At 40.9% G+C, this 27766-nt stretch overlaps 2 protein-coding genes across 4 annotated transcripts in view; one reads left to right on the forward strand and one right to left on the reverse strand.

The window, feature by feature from the left end:
• Positions 1-5175: 5175 nt before the first annotated feature.
• Positions 5176-25882, reverse strand: CRELD2 (cysteine rich with EGF like domains 2). The gene is made up of 10 exons (XM_044423504.1): positions 25561-25882; positions 24365-24447; positions 20246-20356; positions 15954-16045; positions 14810-14986; positions 13005-13100; positions 10631-10714; positions 7860-7955; positions 6640-6780; positions 5176-5693 (listed from the first exon to the last, which is right to left on the reverse strand). The coding sequence occupies exons 1-10, from the start codon at positions 25738-25740 to the stop codon at positions 5641-5643; spliced, it is 1113 nt and encodes a 370-aa protein (XP_044279439.1). The 5' UTR covers positions 25741-25882; the 3' UTR covers positions 5176-5640.
• A 776-nt stretch (positions 25883-26658) lies between these two features.
• Positions 26659-27766, forward strand: part of ALG12 (ALG12 alpha-1,6-mannosyltransferase) — a 31761-nt gene continuing 30653 nt past the window's right edge. For all 3 annotated transcript variants that reach the window (XM_044423489.1, XM_044423492.1, XM_044423493.1), the window contains exon 1: positions 26659-26765. In XM_044423489.1, the coding sequence (XP_044279424.1) occupies positions 26750-26765 (16 nt within the window). In that variant the 5' untranslated portion in view covers positions 26659-26749. The remainder of the gene's footprint in view (positions 26766-27766) is intronic.

Here is a 27766-nt window from a genome sequence, read left to right on the forward strand (position 1 = left end):
CAGAATTCCCAGAAAAACCTATCGACATAACCATCGTAACTATGACCATGTAATATGGGAAGAGATAAAACAGTGGGAGAAGCTTTGGAAGGTGAAGACTGTCTTGTAAAGGACCCCCAAATCTGGCTGTACAATTGTGAACACTCAAGAAAGGCCTGCTATGGGAGAAAAACATGGGATGCTATAAGGCATTAAATAACTGAGAATTATTAAGATACCAACACTTCAAATTAATACTAAACACTAATTATATAATTAAAAATAGTGTTTTACTTACATTAGAGGCACAACAGATTTTTTTAAAAGCATCCAACTCCCAAAATAGCTGTCTGAGCCATCGTGGGAGTTATAGTTCTTTTTCTAAAATTGCATAGGATTGCACCTAAACATATGAAACTGTAAAGGGTGCATGTAAAGAAATTATAGATTTACAGTCTTAAATGATAGAATCCTTTCCTCAAGATATCTAAATGGTGAAAGAGTTTCAGGAAATGGATGCTAGTCGCTGCCAGGTTGCTGAGCTGCTCTCAGCCTGCCAAAATGATCACCAGCTTTAAAAGTATGAGAGAGAGAAAAAAAAGATTTGATTTGCTCTTTTTCTCACTGACAGAAACCGCAATGCAGATCCTTTTGAAAAATGTATGCTCATTCCTAGCTGTTCTGCATCTAGCTCAATGTGTACTTTTCCCCTTTGGGGGGCACATATTAATAGTGGGGAACTTGATTCATATCACTGGGGCTCCCTTGTGATAATGCTTCTTTTTACAAGAGAAGCCTGACACAGGATTTAAATTGCTCACAGAGGAGGAACTATCACTTTACCCACCAAGCTCTATCAAATATCCTCCCTCCATCTCCAGCCTAATAAACTAAAATTAAGCAAAGTGTTCATTAAAATAAGAGCTAGTATATCCAAGCTTTTTAGCATGTAGAAGTGATCACATCCTAAGGGACAAAAAACCTCCTTTGCATTTGAACATCAATTAGTTCTACATTTAGGGGCACTCTGCTAAAAACATTTTGTTTTGATGTATCCATAAAAGCTGCCTTGGCAATTATTACAGGAATTAATGAAATCTGATTCCAAATCCCCCCGCCCTTTTCATGTTAAAGGGTTTAAGATAGGGACGCGGAACCAATTTTGGCACAAGGTCTGGATTCCATTTTAGAGATGCTTTCAGGGGCCACATTCCAGTGGTGGGTGTGACTTAAAGGAAAAGGAGCCAAATGCCAGCAAAATAATAATGCTACAAACTAAGCATTAGGAGAGGTAAACTACACCTCCTGCCCCCCCACACACAAACTGCACAAAAATTGGGAAAGCACCTAATGATTGAAAGTTGAGAGAATAAAACTAGGGTCAGAAGATGGCGGTGTGGCCTTCAGAATCCAGGAAGACTTTACTTGGTAGCCAGATCTGAGGTTGCGCACCCCGTAAGGCATGGCAGTCTGCAAAGCTGACTCTGAACCATCTGTGGTAAGAAAGTCGAACTCCTTGTCGTTTCCCAGTAGACTGGCCTACTACTTATAGGTAGGCTGTCTACAAGACTTGAGCTCACAGCTTTCAAGAATGCAATGAGTAGTACTAACTTGTCCGATTTATTGCATGGAAACAGAGAGTACAGAAAGAATGGGAAGAATCTTCTTGTGTAACAGCGTGTAACAGGAGAGGGGAACCCTGGCCCCAGGAGGCCAATGGGGGGTGTCCAAAACCCCTTACTTGCTCACAGCAGCATAGGGCTCTGAGGGGTCATGTGCTTCAAAGTAAAAACAAAAAGAAAGCTCCTCTGCGACCTCCTGTGTTTACAACATAAATGGAATTCCACCCCTAATGAGAAATTTCTCAAAATTCTCCCCTACCCTGTGAAAGAAGCAGGAAAACAATGCCTTTTGCACAGGTAAGGAAGAGTTTCATTCCCATGTTCACGGTAGTGCACAGTACTGCTTGAAGCGAAGGCATCCTGGGGCTTCTGTATTTGTGGCCCCACTTACCACTGAGGTCCTGAGGGTCCGCTGTGCTAGGGCCAGTAGTAAAGTGGTTTGAGTATTGAACTGGGTCGAAGAGAACTAGGTTCTAGTCCCCACTCAGCCACAAATCTCACTGGCTGCTTTTGGGCCAGTTGCTGAGTCTCGGCCTCACTTACCTCACAGGGTTGTTCTGAGGATAACACTGAAAAGAGGAAGAGGATTACATAACCTGCCCTGAGCACCTTGAAGGAAAAAAGGTATATAAATATGATAGGTAAATATGAGAACATCATTCCAAGAGCTTCTTTGAAATTGAATTTGGGTTCTAGGCTGAAAGAAGTTCGTTATCATCATGGCTGCATGACTTCACTGAGAAGTTATCAATCAGTTGCTGAAGTTCATTTTGGGGTCAGTTACATTATGAATACCTACAAGGAAAAGGTAGCAACTGTATTTATTCATTGTATTTATAGCTTGGCTTTGTTCCAGCAAGGGACCCTAAGATAAGCCTCTTCCTTTCTATTGTATCCCTACAAGAATGGTGTTGAGACAGGCAGAGAGTCCGGGACTGACCTTCATGATCCAGAGGGTACTAGAACCCAGGTCTGGGTTCAACACTCTAACCGCCGTGCCATGCCGACTCTCATATGCATATGCAACATAAAAATTAAGCTACCATTTAAAGCATCCTCTTCACAGTAAGAGGAAAACCTCAGGTCCCACTTACAAAAGCACTTGATACATCTGTTTCAAAAAACAGTGCCTTTAGCTCCTATTCTCTTGCTGCAAGATCCAGCTGACATTGACTTTCCCAACTCTTACAACTGGAGTACTCCCTCTTGTGGCTGGAAATGAAAATACAGGAACATAGGATGGGTGCTTGCAGGTATTTCTCTTTATTATCAAGATGGTGTCCCCAAATCTGAACGCTAGTCACACGGGGATGGGGGCTGGCAGTGGCAAGTGGTATTATGGTGTATAATACTAACCCTGCTAAAAAGAAAAGAGAAAAGGATTTCTTTCTATGTTGTTACCCCATTTCTGTGACAAAAAGCCCAGATCATCTTAGCTATGTTCAGATCTGTTCATTGGACTGCTACAGTCTATGTACATGGAAGACTTTGTGTGTTACATACTGGAACATGCTTTGAAAAAAGGAGTTCAATACATATGCAGTTTTGCCAACACTTGTATCATGAACACCCAAATTCTGCAAGACAAAGGCCCAATGTATAACTTACCTCTGCCTGGTAGAGACACGCTCTGTCTCCTTCCCTACCACCATTGATACATGACATGAAACTGAGCCTCTACACAAATGGCTAATTGCACAGATGCCCCATTACTAACAGCATCTGCCTGGAACTATGGCCTTCCCTACTTTGGCTACAGGCACTGCTGCTTGGCTGCTTGGAAGCTTTTCTCAGGGCTTGGGGAGAAATGCTCCTCATATGCCAATCAAGTGGCAACACTTGACTAGAGCCCTTTCTTCTATTCCATGTCACCTTCACTGGTTAGTCACTGGACAGGATTTTGACTGGGAGCAGCATTTCCCTTGTCCTTGAGAAAGGGCACTGCTCTACTCAAGTCCTACAAATTCTCCCATCTCCCAGTGCTTTCTCTTCTCCTCTCAATCATATGGCACAACAAGCCTATGAGAACCTGTGACTGGCCCAGAATAACTGAGTGAGCTCCATGGCTGAATGTGGACTAGTGCCTGGATCTCCCAAATCCTAGCTCAGTGGTTTTAGCCATGCCACTGCACCAGCTTTCATCTGCACACCTTATTTCTCCTGCACAGCCTACATAGTGTGGCACTACAACTAACCAGCCACACTGCTCTCTCCCCCTCTTGGGCTCTCCTGGCCCAGACGTAATTGGCTGAGTGCTTCTATATTCTTCTCTTTCCCCCTCACCAGCCACCTAACAGATCAGGTGTGGCATCCCAGTCACCTGAGTCACCACTCCTCAGATCTCTGAGAGCCCAGATCACTGTGGCAAGCCCACTGCTAAAGAAAACAAAGCAAAGCTAGAGAATGGACTAAGAGTAGATACTGTGAAAAGAAAGGTGTGTGCAGGTATACAGCCTTAGTTAAGGTGACCTGGAGCCACCAGTGGTCCTTGGGCCTTGCCATGAAAACTGCTGCCTTATAATATAAAGAGGCTGGATGAGACTTCTGCATGACTGCCTAGGGCTCTGGCTCTTAAGTTATATCCCTAGCAAAGTCACAGAAATCACCAGGTAATTATGAAGCAGGGCAAGATCACCCAGATGAGTACGCAGTGGCATTCCAAGACTGAACATAGTAGCAGACACACCTAAGAAGATTCCACTTCTTCAGAAGAAGTGTAAAGATATATTATTCAACAACCAGAAAGTGATTACTATGCATCAACTGTCTTGCACTAAAGCTCTCCCCAAGTTGGAGAGGTTTTACATACACACAAAACGATTCCTGGAGGTAGATCTTTGATAACGTGGCATGATTTTGTTTCATGGAATACAGGGAAGTCTCAGGATGTTGAAAAAGTATGTAGCATTATTCTAAAGAGCAGCCCTATGTGTTCTGGTGTTGAAAAACATACATGGGCCTGCTTCAGGAGCTTATCCAAGGAAAGAGAGGACAAAAACAAATTAAATCAGATTATATATAAGTGAACATCTGTGCAAAATTAGAAGCACTCTACATCTCGGTATTCCACTGGACATTCTGAATGTTTTCCAACGTTGTTTGACCATGCTTTTGCTTTTACCCTCTATTCACATTCCATCTATTGAGAGATGCCTTTGCAGGAACAAAAATATGTCTGAAAATAAACTTTACAAGATAATTGATCAACATATTTTATATCTTCATAAAGTTGCTCTGTGCTTCTGTAAAATTAAATGCTTGTTTCTAAACATTTCTTGTTTAACATTTCTCTGCCTTTACTGGGTAAGAGGATACTTAATCCAGCAGAATGTTACCCTCTTCTGTTTCTGGTATATAAAATGTAGAATTCCAATTTATGGGGCATTAAATGCACTATCCCTTAAAAAACACAGAAAACTGAATTTTGAGATAAAAATGACCTTCTCCCTTGCTTTGCAAAGGCTAAGGAAGATAAGCCAGCTCCTCTACTCCAGACCAACTAATCTGTATGACAGGGGAAAATGTATTTATCTACAGTTGCTATGCATAGTCAATGCCAACAAAGCATGCAAAGTACAAAGCAGCCAAAATAAATCTTTATTGAATGCCATACCTGGCATTCAGTTTTCATTTACACTTAAAAAACAACACCAAATCCTCCTTTTGCCAGCATCAAAAAGATATGTTCTAGTCAATGAAAAGCCATCTCCATCTAAAGGCATTTAGTTTGCCAATGCATTTTCCTTTTTCATTGTTCCACAAGGTATAATTAATGCTAGAGAGGGCAATACATCGTTGGATTTAATCAAATCCACTGAAAAGGTGTAATTTTTCTGTCTCCAATCAGTTCTACTAAGATAGTTTAATGGCAGTATAAAAAAGTAGCAACTGTTTATATTTAATAAAGGAATGCAGTTTTAAGGGCGATCCATCATCCTTTTTCCTGAGGGGAGTCATACTGGCAACTTGCCCTTGTAGTGGCTCTTCAGTCCAATAACTTAAGGGTTAGATATCCACATCTCTTTTCTTGGAATGTAGATCATAAGTCCTCATGGACATCAGGCGAAGATGAATTTGTTAGAGTTTCTTCTTCTGTCAAAAGTAATGAATCTTAATTAAATCAAAACACCCCCTCCAGTTACATTTCTGATATTGACTGGGTTCATGGGAGGTCCATACTTGTGTGCAAAGCATTTTTATGCAGGCATGGGGAGGTACAGAAATGGTCCCCCTGTCTACCCTTGTATGGGCATGCTGGAAGAAGGAGCTAAAAGCTTCCATGTACATTAAGTACATAATGCACAGCACTTGGGTCCAAGCCACTAAAGTTTTTGAATATGCAATACTACCATATTTTAAAACTACAGAAATATCAAATAGATCAAGGGCAAAAATCTAGCCTTGCCAAGGATAGAAACTGGACTGGTTATTAAATTTCGTTATTTTTTTAGATTACAGAGAACTGGACTTCTGCAACCTGGTGCCCTCCAGATATGTTGGACTTTTAAGTCCTAGCATCCCACAGTGAGCATGGGAGTCCAGAACAGCTAAAGGGCGTCAAGTTGGGTAAGGCTGATCAAGAGTAACCACAAATAATTCTCAAAATCAGTGTCTTCCAAGGTAAAAAGAAGTGAATGGGGAAACCTATTCTTATTTTAATTTTTTTATCCCACCTTCAGTAGCTTCATTCTTGATCCCCCCTGCCCTGCCCCTCACACCCCTCAGCCCACTTTAGCCTCAACACATTCAATGAAGTAGGTTAGACTGACAGGCTTAAACATCACCCAGTGAGCTTCATACTAAATGAGGACTTAGAACCAAGTTTTTAACATCCTTGTTCACAACATTATACCAACAGGATGACAAGCAAGTATGTCAAATATCAAAATTAGACACCCTAGACTTCAGAATTAATGCCTTTTGAAGATACAAGAATACTGAATACTTGGCATGTATTAGTAGTTCTGCAGTAATGTTGAATTTACCAGATTTCCCTTTCCACCTCTCACCAAGAAATGGTGAAAAAGCAGTCACCCACCTGCTTTGGGTGTGGGAACACAGACTCCATCCTGGTCTTGAAAGCCCTCTGAGCAGGCACATCTGTAACTACCAGGAGTATTAAGACAGTCTTCATTTTCTCTTACACACACTTTTTCTGACAGCGAACACTCATCCACATCTTTAAAAAATGAGCAAGGAATTAAAAAGACATTCAATTTAAGTGCTAAGAAAGTGAATGAAAATAAATGCTACTAATACTCCTCTTGCTTCTTGATTACACATGTCTTTAGAAGTTACATTTTATTATTATGTACAGACAAGCATATTCTCCCAAGTTGTCTTCTTCTGTGTTGTTTTTTAAAGCAAGGGCTCCCTGCACATTTAGGGTTTAAAGCACTCTCCCCACCACCACCACCTCTGGAGAAATAGAATTGAACTAATTTTCTCACAAAAAAATCCCACTGACAAGAATCATGCAGATCATAAATTACCCCATTGGAAAGAAAGAGCAGTTACTACCCCATTTCTCATCAAATGATAGTCAGTCATAATTTCATCTGCTACAAACTATGGCATATTAAAAGAACCATCATACAAACACAGTACATGAAATCTATATTGCTGTTATGTTTTGCAGGCATCATCTGAGTTGCAAGAGTTAAAAATTCAGATGGTTAGAATCCTTAAAATGACATATGGAACGGGTTCTCAAGAAAGACTTGCATAATGTATAAGTTTTCCTTTATGGTGCAAAAAAAGACATTCATTCTTCCAGGCTTTCAAAATTCTGAGTCTTTACTATTTTCCAACTACTGCTTTATTGCTGATTTCACAATAATAGCCTTGTTTTGCATTACTAATTTTATTCCACCAATTCTATTGGGATGTCATCCCCCGCACCACCATTTTCCTGTGATCCACTATAGGATTCATTTGGTTGAAAGGTCGCATACAAAGATAAATAAATAAAAACCTTCAAGGAGTATTACTTCTCTCGGCAACAGCTTTTCAAGTTTTTACAGTTTAATTTAAAATTAATGATAAATTCCATATAAGCTGCAGTGCTGATATAAGTACTTTTTGCATGTCCAATTCACAAGTGCCACTGCAAAGTAACAATAATGGGTTTTGTTGAGAGAGGGAGACAAGTTCCATTTTAAGTTGTTAAAGGACTGAGAATTAGGGCCAAAAAAAGCAACCAACAGACCTCCATGAAAATTAAACTATGAGTTTAGAAATGTAAAGTAAAAGTCTAACCTGTGCATGTTCCATCTTTCATTTCATAGCCAGATGTGCAGCTTTTACATTTGCTGGAGCCTTCTCCTGTGCATCCCAAACAGCTACGATCACATGCTGAAACACAAAAATGCAAATTGGATTATTTTTAAAACACTGTAATGACGATGAAGACTAATTAGAAAGGGAAAAAATAACACTAACAGATGCTTAACTACAAAGAAGGCAATGGTTACATTCACACGTAAAACAAAGTTGTACAAGAAAAAAGACAGAACAATTCCCATGTGTATTTTCTCATATCAAAACCTGTGCAATTTAACATTGTACATTTCTACTGCACTGCTAGTCAACTACGTATCTCTGAAGTTAGCCTGCATGATGCAGAGGTGGTGAAAAGGTTCCTGACTTTTTAAATTACAACTGGAGCTAGCATGGTACAGTGGTTAGTCCAGGAGACCAGGACTCAGGAGACCAAGCTTCTAGTTCCCACCCAGTCATAAAGCTCACTGGTGACTTTGGGCTAGTTCTAACTCTTAGCCTACTCTACCTCCCACGGTTGTTGTGAGGATAAAATAGATGGTAAGATGTAGGGTCTGGGACTCCTGTCGCAGAATACAGCTCTTCAAGATAGATACCTCAGGCTCTGAAACTGAACTAGAGAAAGAGCTGGGGTGAAAGGCAAAGGCTGGTGAGTTTTGAGATAAGCAGCTGGTAAGGACCAGACCATCTCTGGTTGGGGAGCAGGGGAGATCCTGTAGAACTGGGAGGGTCAGAGGGAAAGAGACATAGCTTGCTCAGCCTATCGCCAGGTCAGGAGCTGACCCATTAAGTAATGTCTAGTGTTCGCGATGGATGTTTCCTGCTTTTTTTTTTTTTTTTTTAACATAATGCTCTTTGTTTCAGAAACCAGACCTGGCTGGCCAGCTTCAACATAAAAAAAGGACTGTAGTTAGAAGCCTCTCCCCTTGATCTGCTGGGAAAGGAAAAGGAGGTAGGCTGCAGGGAGAAAGACTTTCAGTTGTAAGTTGCCTTGGCTCTTCACAGGAGAAAGGCAAGATAAGCACATAATGGGGAATACTAACTGTAGACAAGAGAAACATTGCTAAAAGCACATTCATTTTACATTTCTGTTTTCCTCAGAAATCTCCCCAAGCTCTATTCTGTTCCCATTACTACCTTCCAACTGGGTACCATCTCCTCTTTCTCTCATGCTTTGACACTTGAATGAGGACTAGGCTATTCTGCTTTTACTACCTTCCCTGGAGATGTCAATCTTCTCAATGCTTTCTAACACTCTCTCTTGGTCTTCCACCCATCACGACAGCTTTGTCTTTTTTTTTTTTATTATTATTATTATAACATTTCTATGCCGCCCCTTGCCGAAACCTCGGGGCGGCTTACAACATGATAAAATACATTGAAATACAATAGTACATAATAAATTACCATTAAATATAACAATACAAAAAATACATTGATTACATTTCTATGATCCAGTTATCTGCCACGGAACTCTTTCCCTTTCCAGTTACTGTGTTGCTTTCATATATCCTTCCCCCCACCCCCCGTTATGTTAGAGGTCACTGTTTTCCCTTCTGGGAAGAGGGTATCTTATTTTAAGATAAAATAGGCAAGGGCAAAATTGCCAATTAGAACTTCATATCACTTTGAATTGTGGCCAAAAACAAACTAGTAGCCAAGGAGTCTGCCATAACAAAGGATTCACACACTCCCAGTAACCAGTCCTAGTCACCTTTTTGGCCATCGCATTCTGGACCAGCTGAAAGTTCAGCTGAAAGTTTTGAAAACAGACCCCTGTAGAACACCAAGTTCAATCGCAAAGTTGTGCCCAACGGTCCATGACCCCATGAACCACAGCATGCCAAGCTCTCCTGCCTTCCACTGCCTCCCGGAGTCTACCCAACCCCACGCCCACCACTCCAGTAACTCTGTCCAGCCACCTCAACCTCTGCTGTCCCCTTCTCCTTTGCCTTCAATGGTTCCCAGCATCAAGGTCTTTCTCACTAGGTAGCCAAAGTATTTGAGCTTCAGCTTCAGTATCTGTCCTTCTAAAGAACAGTCTATTTCCTTTAGGATTGACTGATTTGATCTTTGTATAACACATTACAGCAGTCCAAATGGGAAGTAACTAGTGTGGCTGCGTAAGTCATCCCTAGGTTCAGAGCCAAAGTCCAGAGTACACACACAGTGTGAGGGCCAGTCAAATGGGGAAGTATAGGCCCATCTGGGAGAGGTTAAATCCCTATTTCCCATTATTACATCAAATTATATAAATCCTATTATATTAAATCCAGGTGTATATCAACCATGGCATCCAATGATACAATTGATTTTATCTGGAAAGTGTTGTGTAAATTTGTCACAGCCTAATACTTTCATGTGCTAGCCATAGAAAGATGTCTATTTAAAATGTCCAGTCATTAAGTATCATTCTAAATCAGGTGTGGGCACTAAGAACAACTCCAGATACTCTGGATTTCAACTCTCAGAAACTCCTGCCAGCATGGTCAATGGTCAGGAATGTGGAGAGTCAAAGCCCGAAACATGTGGATACTGACTGTCTACACCTGTTCTAAACTAAAATTGGAGATAGACTATAGAAACATTTATGAAGGACAAAGCATGGTGTGTTTTCTAATGCAAAGTTTGTTGATGGTTATGAAGTCAGTAATCATCTTTCAAGCCCCAAATCTGGTACTGTATTAGCCTATGCAAAAGCAAACACTCTACAAGTTAAGGCTAAATTATACATATTATCAAACGGCAACCTTTGCATGAAAAAGAGCCTTCTGTGTTTAAACAATATTGGTCAGAACGGCATGGAGAGTCTTCTACAGCACACTCATCCACATCTGAAAAAAACAATTTAGAACAATCAAATGTTAGTATTGGAACAAAAACGGAATAGTTCAAACTCCAAACAGCTGATATGGAGCACTGTCTGTTTTCTCTTCCTCACTACAACCACTCATGCCACATCCGGTATCACCCTGAATGATTCTTCACCCACACGAACCTTCAGCCTCTAGGAACAGCCTTTCAAAGACTACAAAGGACAGCAGTCCTAAGAAAATGGATGTGCATGGATCCTTCTGCGTTCCAGCCAGGAAGGCCTGTATTATTCTTATGACCCCAAGAAGTAGGACAGTAGTTTAAAACACATTTGGACCCCCAAAATAGATTAGGTCACACCTTTTTATTTAAACGTCATTTTAACTGTTGATTTTATTTATTGATTTTAACAACTTTGGCCAGGATGTCTCCAATTTTATATTACTGTATTGGTGGTATTTATTTATGTTTGTAAGCCGCCTCGAGGCTTATGCGAAGGGGGCAGCATATAAGTTTGCTAAATAAACAAACAAACAAACAAATAATCTTGTGGTATGCTATGCCTTGTGGTTTGCTATGCCAGGTAATCTTGGGGGAGGGGGCAACACACCTCAAAGGGTGGGGTGCTTACCTTCCCAGATGCCCCAAGAGGCTTGGGATCTTATGCTGATGTCTAGTATGTGCTGCTGAGGGGAATGTGCTCCTGCCTACAGTAATGCAGATATACAACATTAGACCTGGGATGAACCTTAGTGGGATTTGTCCCTCTAGCATTTGAGGACTTCCTGCTCTCCTTGGCCCTGTTTTGCAAAGCAAGAAGAAGTCTATGAAAGCTCATGGAACAAAGGCAAACTCTTGACAGTGGTCCCTTGTGGAGGCAGAAAGCATGCAAGGGATGCGCATTCCTGCCTGTCTCCTGTATGTGCCCCTACAATTCATTAAGCTTCTGGTTCTTATACTCTTTTCTCTGGACTTGCTTCTATGGAAGCAGGAAGGCTCCTACTGTTTGTCAGACTAATGCTACTGACTTGACCGTCTGACTGCTTTGACAACCTTAGTTATCTCTTCATTGCTAGCTGCTCCTTGACAATGTCTGTTTTCTGTGGGTAAAAGGTGTGTCCTTTGCCAGTTTGCTGTCTGCTATTGCTGGGGTAATTTCCTGGTGGCTGAGGTTTCTTTTCCTCACCTCACCTCCAGTTAACTAATTGTGCTTGCTTGGGACGATAGCCATCTCTTGCAAGGCCAGTTTTGACTACAAAGGAAATCTCTCCATGGCTTCCCTTCTGCAAGAATTTCATCATTCACTCCTTAACTCCCCTGCACTGGCTAGCCCAGGCCATTAGGTTCCTCTTCTTGAACTCATGCTTACTCAACCTACCAATAGCTTGGGATCTTGTTCTTATGGCACTTACCATACAAGCAATATGGGTAGAAGTTACATATATATCCTACAGGCTCATGCACTCCGGCTCATGCACTCCTATTTCCTGCCTCCCAATTTGGGCAAACCATACTTTGCTTTTACATCCAAAGTGGCAACCATTATTTACTTCCATGGGTGAGAAATGGATTTCGGATTCTAGTTTGAAGGCAAGCCATATTTTCACAGATTAGAGAGGAGTGGAAGAGGTTAACATTATGTGAGCCCACCCAGCCTCGACAAAATACACAGTTCATCATGAACTGTGAAATAATTTAAGCCAAGCAATAAGCATGAGTGCTATCCCAATGCAGCCTGCTAGTGCTAGAAGGGTTAACTTTAGCTTTTTGTTTCACTGTGATCTTGCTTGTATATTTCATTATTATGTATTTCATAAGGATTGTACTATGCACATATACTATGAATATACCCTTGTAAATATAGTATGCTAACTTTAACTAGCATTAATACTGTGGTTATTATTGTTGATTTTAATTTGCATTTGTTGATCTATTTTTAATTGTTTTCAGTTGTAATGCTGTATTTCGATATTCCATGTTTGAATGTGAATGGGCATGATCTATTGTGGAAAAAGGGCATACAACAGGGATTACTGAACCACATATGTTCTAATGAAATGAAAGTACAGAGCAACTGGTATTCAGAGCAACCTGCCACCACCTTATAAAATAAGGATGGCCAAACATTACAAGAATTTAATGGAATAATTACTTAAAAAGACAAACTGAAAACCATTATTTTTTTTGGATCAGGAATGTCAAGTTGTTCAAGCTACAACAGGAACACAAATATAACAAAATATAGTGCTTTCAAGGCCCAGATGCAACTTACGCTCTTATCATGAACAGTTTTGTCTCAGGTGGCCTTACCCACACAGGCTTCTTCATTTTTGGTCCAACCTTCTTTACAATCCTTACAATCTGTATTAGTTGCACCGGTGCATGTTTTACAGGAATCGTGACAAGCTATCGAGAGAAGAAAGATTTGCAGAAAAGTTCTTTATACAATGCTTCAAAAGTTAGTTTTCAGTTGCAACAGAACCAGTGGGGACCAGCAGCAAAATGTTGCTATTCATCCCTAGAATCTGTAGTTGAAAGATCAAGCAAGTCAAGAATAAGAGCCTTGTAGCTAAGTTTGGAATTCAGAGAGTAAGGGGATTTTTTTTTTCTATTTCCACCTCCCATCTCAAAGTCAGTGGCATGGGTTTCCTGGAAAATTTTCCAGATTTGGCTAAACACACATAAGGTTAAGTTGCACTGACAATGTTTCTGATTCTCTAGAGCAGGCTTTCTCAACCTTTTTACTTTGGAGAAATCCTTGAAATAATTTTCATGCCTGAGGGAACCCCTGCATAAAAATTATGATAAAGGTAGGACCTGGACTTAATGTACATAGAGGCTGGTAATACATCTTAATTAGTACTATATACAACACAAAAAATATTGACCATGTTGAATAGTATGGTTACTGAAAACTGTTAAGATAAATCAAAGTAATATGAACAGAATATTGCCCTAAATCTAAAATAATGATATTTACTTCTTTAATGGGGAACTTGTGCTTGTACTGTGATGCATAAATATATAATTCTGGGTTGAACTTTAAATAAGCACACACAGATTTAATCTTCGACCAGAATGAGATGTTTTCTATTTTTGCTGTTGATGCATCATGATGATGACACATTCGATGGAGTGGGAGGCAGTCCCAGCCAGAGATGACATGTGCAACCTCATATAGCTCTAGTGTGCCAACCCAGGGAGGTGGGTTGGTAATTGCACTCCTAATTTTGAGGGGCGGTTCGAAGAGACTTCCGTCAACTCTGGCTGGAGGGAGAAAATTAACTTGAAACGCTAGAGAGTGGTTGCTAGGAGAGATTAACAGCCAGTCATCCCACACTGAACCTAAGCCTTAGGTCCTAAGGGAGACTCCTGTCCTCCTACCATTGGAAGGAGAGGAGGAATTTGAGCAGGGGGCAGGAGATAGAATTACGTGATAAATTTATTATATACAAACATTATAGAAATGATTGAATAACTTTCATGTCCACATGTGTTTATATCACAAATGTAGTATTTATATAATATAGATTATAATATATGTGAAAACACTGTGTGTGCATTCCACGATCTCTCATTGAGCGCCCAGCGACCTTCCATGGAATCCTACGAAGCTTGTGCTTTTAGGGGAGTGCAACCCCATCCAAAATAGGTTGAAGATCACCCAATTAGACACATGAACCATCCACTAACAGCATCTCCATCTTGCCTGGATTGAGTTCCTACTGGCCCTCATCCAATCCATTGCCATGCCCAGACACTGATACAGAGCAGCCACTGCCTCACCTGCACCTTCTACTTCTAGCCCAGCCAGTCTATCCAGGTTACCATTGCTGATGGTACTGAAAGCCGCTAAAGGGTCCAGGAGAATCAACAAGGTCACACTCCCTGTCTTTGTGCCAGCAATGGTCATACCACAGGACAACCAAAGCTATTTCCATTCCAAAACCAAGCCTGAGGCCTGTTTGAAATGGATCTAGATAAGCTGTTTCATTCAAGAGTGCCTGGAGCTGCTCAGCTACCACTGCCCAGAAAGGGGATGTTTGCCACTGATCTATAGTTATTAACGTTCTCTGGTTCCAGGTTAACATTTAAAGGAAATAGAGGGCTCATACCTGTACAGACAGAATGTGTATCGTTTCTGTGGGAGCTATAGTAGCCATCAGAGCAGTCCAAGCAAAATTCTCCTTTGTACTCTTTTTTACAGCTGCATGATCCGTCACCACCCCTGGTGCCATCTCCATCACAATGGCCATTACCATGGCAAGGCCTTTCCGATCCCCCACGGCAAGCTTAAATTACACAAACCATGATTTTAAAATTTCTTCAAACTAAAAGCAAATAATTTATTTTCTTAGCACTTTTCTCACAGCAGTCAAGCCTATTGATCATTTCAGTTAATCATAATAACCCTCTGTTTTCAGTGGTGTCAAACCTCTTTCAGGCTAGGGGCTGAATTTCATTTCAGAGAACATCAGATGCCACATTCCAGGGGTAGGCGTGGCTAAAGACAAAAAGGGAGGAGCCTAAAATATCTATATATTCCATCTTAAAGTACTTATTGGCCGTACTTAAGCCATAGGAAAGGCTTTTCAAGGTTTCAGAGTGGAGAGGAAAAAACTGGAAAATCACCAAACAACTACAGTTGGACAGAAGAAGAAAGGCCTATCTGGGGAACCCTGGTAGGCTGCTTTGGGACCTCAGGCATGTGAAATTTGGCCCATGGGCCTGAGGTTCAGCACCCCTAGTCTTGATAAACCTATTGAGTGGGTTTATCTTTGCTTCTAATAAAAGTCATACAAAAATCCCAACTCCTCTCCAATAAACTTGGGTGACTCCATTCACAGGCTGCAATCCTGGGGGAAGCATTTTCTGTAAAATTCATACAGGAGATGAGGAAAAAAACGATTTGGCTACCAGTCCAACAAAGCCCCCTTGAACCAAAATCCTAACTCCAGTTTTCTTTATACATAATTTCCATGTGGCTAGACTGGTACAAATATCAGCCTTCTCCGCAACTCTTTTTGCTTGTTTTCCCTGATGCTTTTGACCTTCTCTTAGTATTCTACTAAGTTTGAATAATGAAACTGGCTATTACACACTCTCCATGTGGTAACTTTACTGGTAGGACTGCAGTTCATGATTAACTTTTAGCAGAAAGCAGCACTGCTGGTACAAAGATACCATCAGTTCAATTAAAGTTTCTGCATACTACTAATTTAAAGAGATGCCACTACTTTATTATTTTTGTTTAGTTACCCAGACAATCTGGTCCATGTGTTCCAGGAGGACAGCAAACTTCAATAGTTTCTATACAAAACCACTTAAACAAATCAGGATATTTCTTCTTCCTGAAAAATAAAGTCATGCATTTCTGAACTAGAACACAAGATTCCTGAATACATTTACATATATACTGAACATTACATTTTGGTCTGAATATATAAAGATCACAGTTCTAAGGACTTTTATTGAAATTCCTATTAAGAATCCAAATGGAAAGGGCAAGTCTTTGAACTACAAGTACAGAGTGTAGTAATTTTTAACAGTGAGCTGCTTTTGCTCATTGATTTCCAGTACTGGCTTATGACCTTTCTGCCACCTCTTCAGCTTGTAAGCACCTTCTCCTGGAAAGAGCCTTGGTCCACTGTTGCACAGTGAGGAAAGAGAGACCAAAGACTGGTACTAGAACGTAAGCATCAGAGTTGTTTCCCTACCTTTTATGGCTCCTACCTTTTTTGGTGCACAGAACTAGCTTGCTGGGGTGAGGCGTTTGCAAAAAAGATACCTTAACTGTTTGAGAATTATTCAACTGGCCTTCTTTGTGCAGCACATGCCCTCTTCATAAAGACTCTGGACATGCATCAAATGACCTGGTCACACTTCTTGAGTTCCCACAAAGACTCCAGATGTCGTGTGAAGTAACCAGGCTGCTGCCACTCACATCCTTGCTATTTTCACTCATCTGAAACTGAAGAGAACAGCCAAGATTCTCCTGCATGCAGCTGCCCATCTCAAGGCTGCAGGACACAAAGAAATCTCTGTTTGTTACCTCCATTCTCAGATAACAGTGACTACTTCCCGGTTGGCAGGAAGCAATTTCACGAAGGCTCCATGGATGGGATTAGAGAGCCCTATAGGCCAGATTTGACCCATGGGCTGACAGTTCTACACTCATGTAGAAAAAACCCATATCATAAACTGAAAGACCTCAGTGAAGAAAGGGAAAGGAAGCAGATCACAAGTACACAAGAAGGAACCACTATGTCAAGTCAGAGAGGCTGATCAACTATGTGAAAGGTGGCAAAGAGAATCTGGATTTGGCAGTGAGGACATAATTCTGAGTTTGCTGTCTGAGCTGAATGAAGCAGCCAGAGTATAAAAGATCAGGAATGGAGCTGGAAGAGAAAAATAAATCAAGAAAGTGGGAGTAAAAAGCATGTTTCTGGTGTTTTGAGGCAAAGGGAATAATGGAAGAGAATTTTGAGAATCAAATAACAGTGAAAGTGGGAGATATTAAGCTAATGAATCCAGGTTACACTGTAAGTGAAATAGTTCCAAGTCTTCAATTTGAGAATTAGTAAACTCTTAATACTCGGAGCCTTCACTCTTATAGGTTATTAGGGTCTATTCTACTGCCTCATGATACTTAATTCACACAGAAATAGTTATTTCGCAGTAATGGTCAGAAAGAAGTGAGGCTGTCAAGCATGCCAACATTCTGAGGTGGGAAAGAGTATGCACATTGGATGTAGGGTCTTTCAACTGAACTTTGGCCTTGAACCTAAAAGAAATTTCCAAAAGGTTCCATCAAGGGGTTGTATTCAATTTTAGTCATACTCAGAGGACTTCCACTGGAATGAAAGGCCCTTAAGTTAGACTAACCCTGGTCACAACCCAAAAGGCATGCAGGGGTTGCTCACCCATGCATGGGAATGCATGCATATGATCCTGTCAAAGAAAAGTAGTTACAAGCAATACAGCTTCATTGTCTACAATCTAACCAGCCATTTTTTATTGCCAGAAAGCAAATCACGCAGATGGGTATGCCCACAATCCTCTGGTTTTGGAAATGTTTGTGGTGGAGAATGAGCATTCAGAACATTTCTAGAAAAAGATATTTAGAAGAGATGATGCTATCTTCAATATCTTTATTGCCAGACACTTAAGAAATGGGTAATAACCTATATAATGAAATTGCACCTTTAACCATTGGTTAGTGTTTAAAGTGCACAGTTCAAGATCTATTGATGAAATACCATTTCCAATACACTTTAAAATATTAATAAGTGCACCATCCCATTATTTTAAATACAATGAGACTCCTGCCCCATTCAGAAATGTGTTGTACTCATCTGTTTTCATTCTATTTTGACCTATCTATGCTTCAGGCTCAAAAAAGAAAGCTGAATTTATATAATATTTATTTACCATACTTTTGAACTGTCCAGGAACAAAAAAATCTACTGATGCTATTAGGATTCCATATAAATTTATTTATTTATTTAAAGGTTTTATAGACTGTCCCATTACTAGAATCTCGGGACTGTTTAAACCAAGCACAGATTAAAAAATGGCACAGTAATTTAGTAAAAAATTACTGAACAGAAATGTGTTTTCTAAACACAGTTTAACAAAATGTTTAATTTTGCAGGTGTAACTGAAGATAGAATGCTGGTGTTTAAGCTCTACAGCTAAGTGATGATATACAAAGAAGAACAACTTGCCCTTCTAATCCCAGGTGGAGCTGTCAGGGCTTGTGGTTAGACAAACTGTCTTCTTTAGTTGCAAATGGAGCAGAAGTGATCTGGAATTAATAAGAACCTTATCATGGAATCCTACAGAATAAAGCTCTAGAATGTTTATCATGCACAATAAAACAGCACAGTCTTCCCAAACTGGTATGTTTTTGACATCAGATCATCTCAGCTCCAACCAACATGGCCAATGCTTAACAAAGTTGGGTGTTATGGTCCACAACTTCTAGATGACACCAAATAAGGGAAGACGGCAGCACTACCTTCTAGCCACATGTGGCAACAGTAAAAAAAAAAACCTCAGGAATAAATGACAGGCTCCAAAAAATGAGTTTATCAGGCTCTTACAGATTACTTAAGCGTCTATTTGAGTATCTTGAGTATTTGCAAGTCACTAAGCTACATCATCTAAAAATGACACCCACCCACTTCAATCATACAAAAGATCAGGCTAGCCGTACCTCTACCCTGAAGCTGGACCCAAACCCTAGTGTGGATAAATAATATCATGCATTTCAACAGATGAAGGAAAGCCTGCACAACTGGGATTTTACGGAGTTTGATTTTTCTCCTACATCTCAGCAAGTTCCAGGCCCACAGAAGGGTAAACGGGAAGATACATTTCAAATGCTGACCATAACCTGAAACACAACCTTAACCCTACAGTTAACAAATGCAACCATGCATTTAGACTATTTCAAGAAAGGTAGCACAAAAGGGGTTTTTTTTTTTCCCTTACCAGTTCACTTTCTCGCCATCATGACAACAACACTCAGGTCCTTGAACATACAAGGGTATGGATATTGTCAAAACCCAAGCCCTATCTGGCAGTTTGGAAATGTATTTTGTGGCATAAGGAATTCAGACCTCAATTAGAGGTATGGTTAAGACAAAGGTTAGGGCAGTTAAAACCAGGGTCCCCTGGAAGATGCTGGGGCTTGGATTGGCTTTGGAATTATAGAATAAATGCACTTTGCAGTAAATCATTCATAAAGATGGCAATTCAGAAATTTGACTAATAGCATGCAAAAATCAGTGAAAAATTAGAGTCAGGGTAAGACATAGCTTACCCTGGTTAACATAATAGGGTTACTATTATAAACACCAAGGTCCTAGAGAAGGTGCCAAGGCTTGAAACATATTTAGAATGGGCAGAAAGAATGAAGTGTACAGGAAAAAAATATTCAAAAACCTGGCCTTTTGAAAATATTCACTGTGTGACATGCGGAGTAAAGCCTGAAATTAAGATAATCTAGGTTAGGATTAGGGTTAGAAAAGCCAAGATCAGGATGAAGCAAGTGAGGCTTCAAAGGAGAAAAAAAATGAGCTGTGTAGAAAAACAAGGTAGAAATCCAAAAATATACACTGTGTCATGAGTTCACCCTAAAATTACAGTTATCAAAAGGCCCAGGTTAATGTTACAGTTAGGGAAAAAATGGTCTTGCTGAAGTGTTTGATTCTTAGAATGCCTTTACAATGGGAAAAAGAAAAAGGTCCTATAAAATGTGTGATCCTTAGAACATGCCTAGAATGGGAAAAGAGAGGAGCTATAACAGGCTTGTAACATGTTTACTAAGGTTGCAGTTGAAGCTTGTAACATGTAGAATTCAGCATGAAATTAGGGTTAGGTGCTGGCATGCTGAAAATGTTTGTTGTGATATCAAGAGTTCTGCCCTGTATTAGGGTTAGGGTTTAGGTCCAGCTTAGTAAAATTATATCCCAGCTTTACCTTGCACTTCTCTGAAATACAATACTGAGAACACTGCAATAAATTCTACCATATTTATTACTTACCATTTGAACCACCAAGTTTCTATACGCTCTTCATGTTCTTCAACCATGTTGTTGCATTCAAAGTTGCTACTGTCACACAGGTTCTCTATTATCTCTACTAGGCGAATTTCACTGCATGAAAACAAGTTATGGGAAATCAGTTGCGTAGGCCTAAAGCGTTTTCTTTAATGTAAATTAAAACAACTCCAAAAAATTGAAATTGGGGTTATAATTAGCTTCTGAAATTGCATGAGCTGCAAACAGAAAATCTGAAGTCTTAAATCTTTAAAGCAAACATGTGTGAAGTAGCTTAAACGTTCTGCACCAATAGCACTTTCAAGACTGTAATCCTACTGTGTGGTTTTTAGGAATTATTGCCAGCAAAATTGGGACTTGTAATGAAGTAAGTCTGCATAAGACTTGGCTGTATGTTTACTAATTACATGAGTACTCAAATGACAAGTTGCTCCCACTACACCTCTTGCAGTCCTTATTTTCTTCCTTCGCTTCCATTTTGCTTGCTCTGCCTTTCTTCAACAGAGTCTGCAACTACTAAAAAAACTTACATGGAACAGAAAGCCAGGGTACCACAATAACTCTGTGGAACAGTAACCCAAGATCCCTGCCAGTGCCAATGCTAAACAAACCAAGTTCTGCTTTTTCAGTGTGAGAGTCAAATGAAGAAATCCTGGCTTCTCACTCCTAAATAACTCAGTTTATAAACCAAGAATAAACCCTGCTTCACAATAATGGATTGTAAGAGAAACAAGAAGCCAGAATATCTGTTTTTAAGACTTTTTTTTAACCTGCCAAGTTTCTTAAACTAGCTGTGCTGCCTGGCTGATCCAAAGCAAGAATGAATGGAATGCATACATCGGCATGCAGTTCATGTAGAATAAGATAGGATTCATTCATAATAAACCAAGATATGCTGGCTGCATTTAGTGAAAACACAACTAAAGCTATCATTCATAATAACTGAGTTTCATTACTGTTTCCTTCACACAAGTGTATCATTCTTACTCAGTGTTTCAGTGCATAATGGCATATTAAAGGTAGAGATCATAGCTTGGATGGTAAGTGAATGGTTTCCAAAGGAAGGGCTATTGTACACTCCTCATGTAGTAACATTTGTCAAATAGTACCTGATAAAAATTTCTTCAGGCCCCTGCTGGCAAAATGGATATTATTAAAAGTGAACTGCCTGTTTCGTTGGCCATCATTGATTCTATCATCTTGGATGCAATGGTTTGTGATGTCAGAGACTCATGTGCCACAGGACAAGCTGATCTGTGCAAAGGGAAATTTTTGACTGTACATTTCCAGGTTGCAGGCCAACTTTTACTCAGCTGTGTCCGATAATGCCATGTGCTAGCAGGATCTAGTAGTTACTAAAGGAATAAAAAATTCATCTGGCACACTCATTTCTGGAACACTACAGGCATTTCTAGAATGGCTCACATAAAGGAGCTCTACTGACTTGTCCAGTCCCAAAGATAAGTATTTCAGGGATTCCTCTGGGAAGGCCCTATTCCTGTGGCACTTGTAGTGAGTCTCGTGGGTGCCAAAGAACCAGACAAGATACATCAGCAGTACTGGATACTGGCCAATGTGCTTTCTTAGTTCTTTCAATTAACTTCTTGCTGATAAAGCTCAGAAAAGCAATTGGTTTACATGTGCCCATGCAAACAGGAAATTCAATATGCTCTTGGCAAGGTCACATGCAAGGAAAGTCTGTGGTTTCAGAAAGACCTTTCATTATATAATGTTGAATGTTCAAAAATAATTACAAAGGCAAACATTGGAGATAGGGTTTCTATATCATAGAGCGCAGATTGAAAGATCAGCTGATCACTCTCAAACAGTGAACTATTGAGTTCCTTCAAGGAATAAACTGGTTTTGCGCATGAAAAGGTGGAGACAGGTAGGGGAAGATTTCAAATAGCCCATGTTCTCCCATCTTTTCCTGCTGCTGTGAACTACATCCCTTCAGGTTACAATCACTCTTGGAAAGAACACTGTTTCTTCTGCAAAAAGAGTCTGGTTGGGACTTGTTGAAATGCAATGCTATAAAAGGGTCCTTTCTCTGTTCCTTCCAGCTTTAACCTGAGTACGAGAACTTCTAGAGCACGGATCCTCTGCAGAGCCACTGAAACTCTCAAAACTGTCTTACAGCAATTCAGTGGGTCAATAAAGGCAGCTGCAGCAGCAAAAACTCTGGGCAGCGGGACACAGTACTTTACTCACAGGCGATGGCTTGCTCTATTTTGCATATTTATTTATTTATTAAAACATTTCTATGCCGCCCCATTCGCCGAAGCCTCACAAGCCTCGGGGCGGCTCACAACATATGAGATGGATCCACAGTTCAGATATTACAGAAGCCAGCAGCCCCTTCTGGGCTTGTGCGTCCTTCTTAACCTGTGTCACACAAATTTCCTCCTCCCTTTCCTTGTTTGCTCTAACAAAAGTTTGCTGTGATATCTGCATTGGACAAATACAGTGGTTCCTCGGCTCACAAACACCTCAGTTCACAACCAAATTGGGTCGCGAACAGAAATTTTGGCAAAATTTTGACTCAGGTCGTGAACTCCACATTGGTTACAATCACAATCGCCCCCGTCTTCTCTGCACAGGCACGATCACGGTTGTGCCGGAGGGGAGGAGATGGCCGCGATCGTGCCCGCCTCCCCCGCCCGAGCGTGCCCGTGATGGCACCCGTCTCCCCCACCCCCAGCATGCCTGCACTCACACCTGTCTTCCCTGTGATTAAAAAAATATTTACAGAACAGATTAACCTTATTTACATTGAACCTTATGGGGGAATTTGACTTGGCTTGTGACCAATTTGGGTAGCGACCAGAGTCGTGGAATGGATTAAGTTCGTGAGCCGAGATACCACTGTACTTGTTAGCACTAGGGTTTCAAAGCAGAGTGTGGAAGCCATTTGTGGAGCAAGACAGTGATGTAGGGTAGAACCTCTTCCAAAATAGGAACTGTTCCAGTGTGTTTTTTTTCTGCAGAAATATTTGCATTTCATAAGGTCATTGGTAAAAATGACTAGATACTACTTGCAAGTTCAGTATTAGACAAACTTGACAATTGAAAGGTGCAAATAAAAGACTGTAAGCAGATCATGCAGTTCTTTGGGTACCTAAAATATATTTGTCCGTCAACAGTTTTCAGCAATTTGCTTTTCTCTTAATTTTAACTATATGCATGATACTAGTTTAAAGCTATGATAAGTATGACAAGAAAAATCTACATTATTTCAGCATTAAATCACATTAAACAGGATTTCATTTTGCCCCTCTTAATATTTCAAGTTAAATCTTTGTGGTGCACTGGGCATAAAATTAACATGAGGTATTTTGAAGAATTTTCTCATTTACCAAATTCAAGTTTTTAAAATCCTATGCATATCACCCTGGTTTTTTTTAATTCACATTGCTGATCATAGTTTGCCTGATTTGTTAAAGCTAGCTAGAAAACCTATGTATCAAAGTGTGGAAAGGAGAATATGAGTCAAGATTTATAAAATGGGCTAAATTTATTTTCAAAAACTGACCCTGGGTATTATTCTAAATCTAAGTTTCCTGTGGTATAAGTGCATGAAAGAAATTCAAGTGGTAATGAACCAATAAATGTAGAATGCCAAGAAATTTTTAAAAAAGGAATATGGACTTTGGATTAGTCAGTCATGTCAAAATGACATTCTATTCGTAAACAGCACAAAAGCAAACTCCCATCCATGGAAAACGGAGGGATATTGCCTGTAATACTGGAAGGCACACATCATCAGCACAGCTTCAGCCTCCATGAATTTGTCTAAGCTCCTCTTCCAAGTTTCCAAGTGAGTGGCCATCACTGCATCTTTTGGCAGCAAATTCCATCATTTAACTCTCTACTATGTGAACAAGGTCTTCCTCAGCCTCCCATGCTTCAGTTTCATGAAGAACTCTATTGGGCTCCAGTATTGAGAGTTAGAGGTTATTAGGATTGTAGTTTCTAATTTCTACACAGAGAAGCATCTCAACTTCCTTTGAATTAAAATGCTCATTGCTTTCTTCACCCAGTCCCAGGTACCCTACAAACTATAGGAAAAGTTACCATCTTCTTGAAAAGAATGATCACACGTACCTGGACTCATATTTTGAGAGTGTTTTTTCCTCCCAAGCTGTGTTGCCACCTCCAAAATTCTTTTTTGCAGTATCTGTTAGACCCTGCAGAAAGAAGTTTACATTTCAAGAGAGTAATGAAAATGTTTGACTGGTACTTCACAACCAAAAAGAAGAAACAAATTTAAATGAAAATATTAACAACATATATTAAAAAGCTATGAGTGATTCTATATTTGTAGCTAATATCCATGTTATTTTATATGTTTTCTGTATTTCACAGATTAAGCCAAAATGAAATGCAAACTGAGCACAGCAAGCTACTTCACTTCTGTAATTGTTTGCCTTTGCACAGCAGCAAGTACAAAGAGTTGACAGCATGTATACAGAGCAGAGTTGAATTACTTTGCTGCTGGACCAAGTTGCTAAGAACTCTCAATATGCATCTACTTAAAAGGAACCCCATTGAGGTAATTGGTATTGACTCTCAGGTATACAGTCATAAGATTGTAGCCCTTTCCCTACAATCCCTAAATGAGAAAAAATAAGGAGAAATTTTGTCTGATTATACTTTTTCAAAAAGCTAGTTCTTCACCTTCTCAATGTAATTTCAATGTGGATGAGACTAATTCTTTGCTTTTAAGAACTTAATGAGAGAATACTTGTTCCAGAGTAATTAATCCAGAGAAAAAGTATGAGATAACTTTTTTGTTACAATTTTAGATACAGCTGGACTTGGCAATGATGATAACAGAGTACAGTTTGCCACATACATTATGGTGCCTATGAACATAACTATATTTTGTTTTCCACAAACAAAGAAACCAAAAAAAGTTAAATTCACAGTCGATTCCACGGAATGGCTATGTAACTCCATACTAAATGACATAATTACACGTACAGACTAACAAGCATTCTCACGTGCATATACGTAGCAGAGCTGCAAGGATGCAACCCTGCAGACTCAGACGGGAAAAAAGTCTTACAACTCCCAGCATCCCTGCCCTTCCCCCAGTCAGTCATACTGGGGAAGCTGGGAGTCATAGGGCGTTTTTCCTAGCTAAACCTTCACAGGACTGCTCCTCAAAGGCGTTTCAGTGCCACCCCTGCCTGGGAGCACCCTCCACAGGCCTTCCTTCTGAGCAGACGCGTGCGGGATTGCAAAGTTTGGCAAGAGAGGATCTGCGAGGCGGAGCAGGCGTGGATCCGCTGTCTTACCTTACTGAATCGCTCGGTGATGCCACGGCAAGTATTGCATGCCTGCCGGAGCCGCTCCTGAGGGGAGCCCACAGTCGGCGGCGGCGGCAGCACGAGGAACAGAAGGACCAGCGGATTGGCGGCGGCGCAGAGCCACCTCCACGGGGCCCGACGGGGTCGCGAGCCAGGCGAAGGCCGCATCGCTAGCAGCGCCCCGCTGTCCCTGCCGCGGCTGACACGCGCGTCCGCTCTCACTCGGCAACCGCCCTTGCCGAGCTCGCACTGGGCATGGCTCTCTGGCCGACACACTCCCGTTACCGGCTCCGCGCCGGGGCCATTCGGAATTCCGACTCAGGCCCTGCCCTGCTCGCGTCCCCGCCAATCACACAGTACGCCTCGGCGTCCCTCGCGCTCGGCCGCTAGGACGTGGTCCAATCGACGCTCGCCACGCTCCGAGCCAATGGGAACCCCACGTATGGCGAAGGGAGGCGGGTAAAAAGAAAACACCTGTAGCCGATTCATACGCTTTTAAATTATAGACCTATGCAAGGCTGAGATTCTTGGGTTCAGTTTGCAGATTTAATCCCCCCCCCCACAACTCTCGCGGAGGAGATCTGTCCGTGGTTGGGTTAACAGTGGACTGCACTGCCGGAAGGTGCTTAAGTCCTTGTCCTTCAACCACTCCGTTTTCAGCCCTCCTATTCTAAAATGTGGCTAGTAGATTAAACTGGCATTTGGAGAGGAGTTCTCTATTCAGGCTGGAAGAAGTAAAAACCTTTCTCACTCAAAGTGAGATTAGAATTTAAAAGAATCCTCATATATTATTCCTCTTACTGCTACGTTTTGGGTGGACAGGTTGATGCCCAGCTACAGCTATACTAAAACTCTCAATATATCCATTCATTTAGGACAGCGGTTCCTTTCCGGCAAAGCTTTTTTTTTTTTTTTAAGGGCTAAACTGGAGAAACTCGGGTTGTTTCAGTGATCGACACTGCAATGACTCTCTATTCTTATCTCTATGACCCTCGCCAGGAATTGGATTTAGCTGTCATGTTAAATCCGGGCAAGTGAACGGTGACTGGTGACGTCGTCTTGTGGCTGGCAAAATCATAAACAACTGTTGAGCAAAGGGAATGGAAAAGGCTGCAGACTCCTATCGCCAGGATGATGATTTAATTTCTGTACCATTCCAGAGCCAACGCTCTCTCAGATGCTCTCTTGCACAGGTATCATGCACAAATCCATAAAAACAGGTGCTAAAAATGCAATAAAGATACCATAAAATCAGAGAAAGTATTAGTTTTAAACAGCTAAAACAATAGAATAGACAATAACAAGGAATGACAAAAGAGCGACTCTGTGAAACTCTTGTTGATCCCCCTCAAACCTCTGAGTGGCTAAGTTTTTAAAACGGCAGAAAAAAAGGGGCTGTCTTTAACCTGGTGCTGCAAAGATGACAGATTTGAAACCAGCCACGTTGCAGTGGGGAATTAATTGCATGGATATCATGCACAAATCAATAGGTACAACTTTCATTAGCTAAATCATTCACTCATTGACACCTACCCTGAATAATACCCTCTTTTATAGAAAGCAGCATGTGTACATCCTTGAAATGTAGCTGACACTAACCAGGCACCATTCCAGAGAAAGCTAGTTGGCACTTGACAGATAACAGCCGCTCAGACAAAGAGCAATTCACACCAGCCCACCCCATCCTCCTCCTCTTCTGTGTAGTAGCTTAGTAGCATCTTTGGCATGCAAACGGGAAAGATCATGCCACTGTAACTTTTTGCTTCAATAACTTATTGGAGAGTGTTAACTGTGTTACATGTAGCCCTCTAATGATCAATTTATAAAAAGGCCAACTGAGGTCTGCTCAAGTGTGCCATATGGAATGATTTGTTGGTAGCCAGTTCTTCTTGAGAGTAAATCTTTAAAAGAAAGCCTTCCCTGTTGTGTATTTTGGGCATACACACATACCAGGACATGGACTATCTGGTCAATAGATGGATGGCCACCACCGAGAAAGTCCTTCCCCTTGTTGCCGCTCTCCGCATTCCCTTTGGAGTTGGCACTTGAAGGAAGGCCCCAGTGAGAACCAGTGTGGTGTAGTAGTTAAGAGCAAGACTCTGGGACTCAGGCAACCTGGGTTCTAGTCCCTGCTTGGCCATGGGGCCAACTGGGTGACCTTAGGCCAGTCACTGCTGCTCAGCCCTACCTATTT

This window comes from Varanus komodoensis, unplaced genomic scaffold (genome assembly GCF_004798865.1).
Source record: "Varanus komodoensis strain SLA01 unplaced genomic scaffold, ASM479886v1 scaffold13_3, whole genome shotgun sequence".
NCBI lineage: Eukaryota > Metazoa > Chordata > Lepidosauria > Squamata > Varanidae > Varanus > Varanus komodoensis.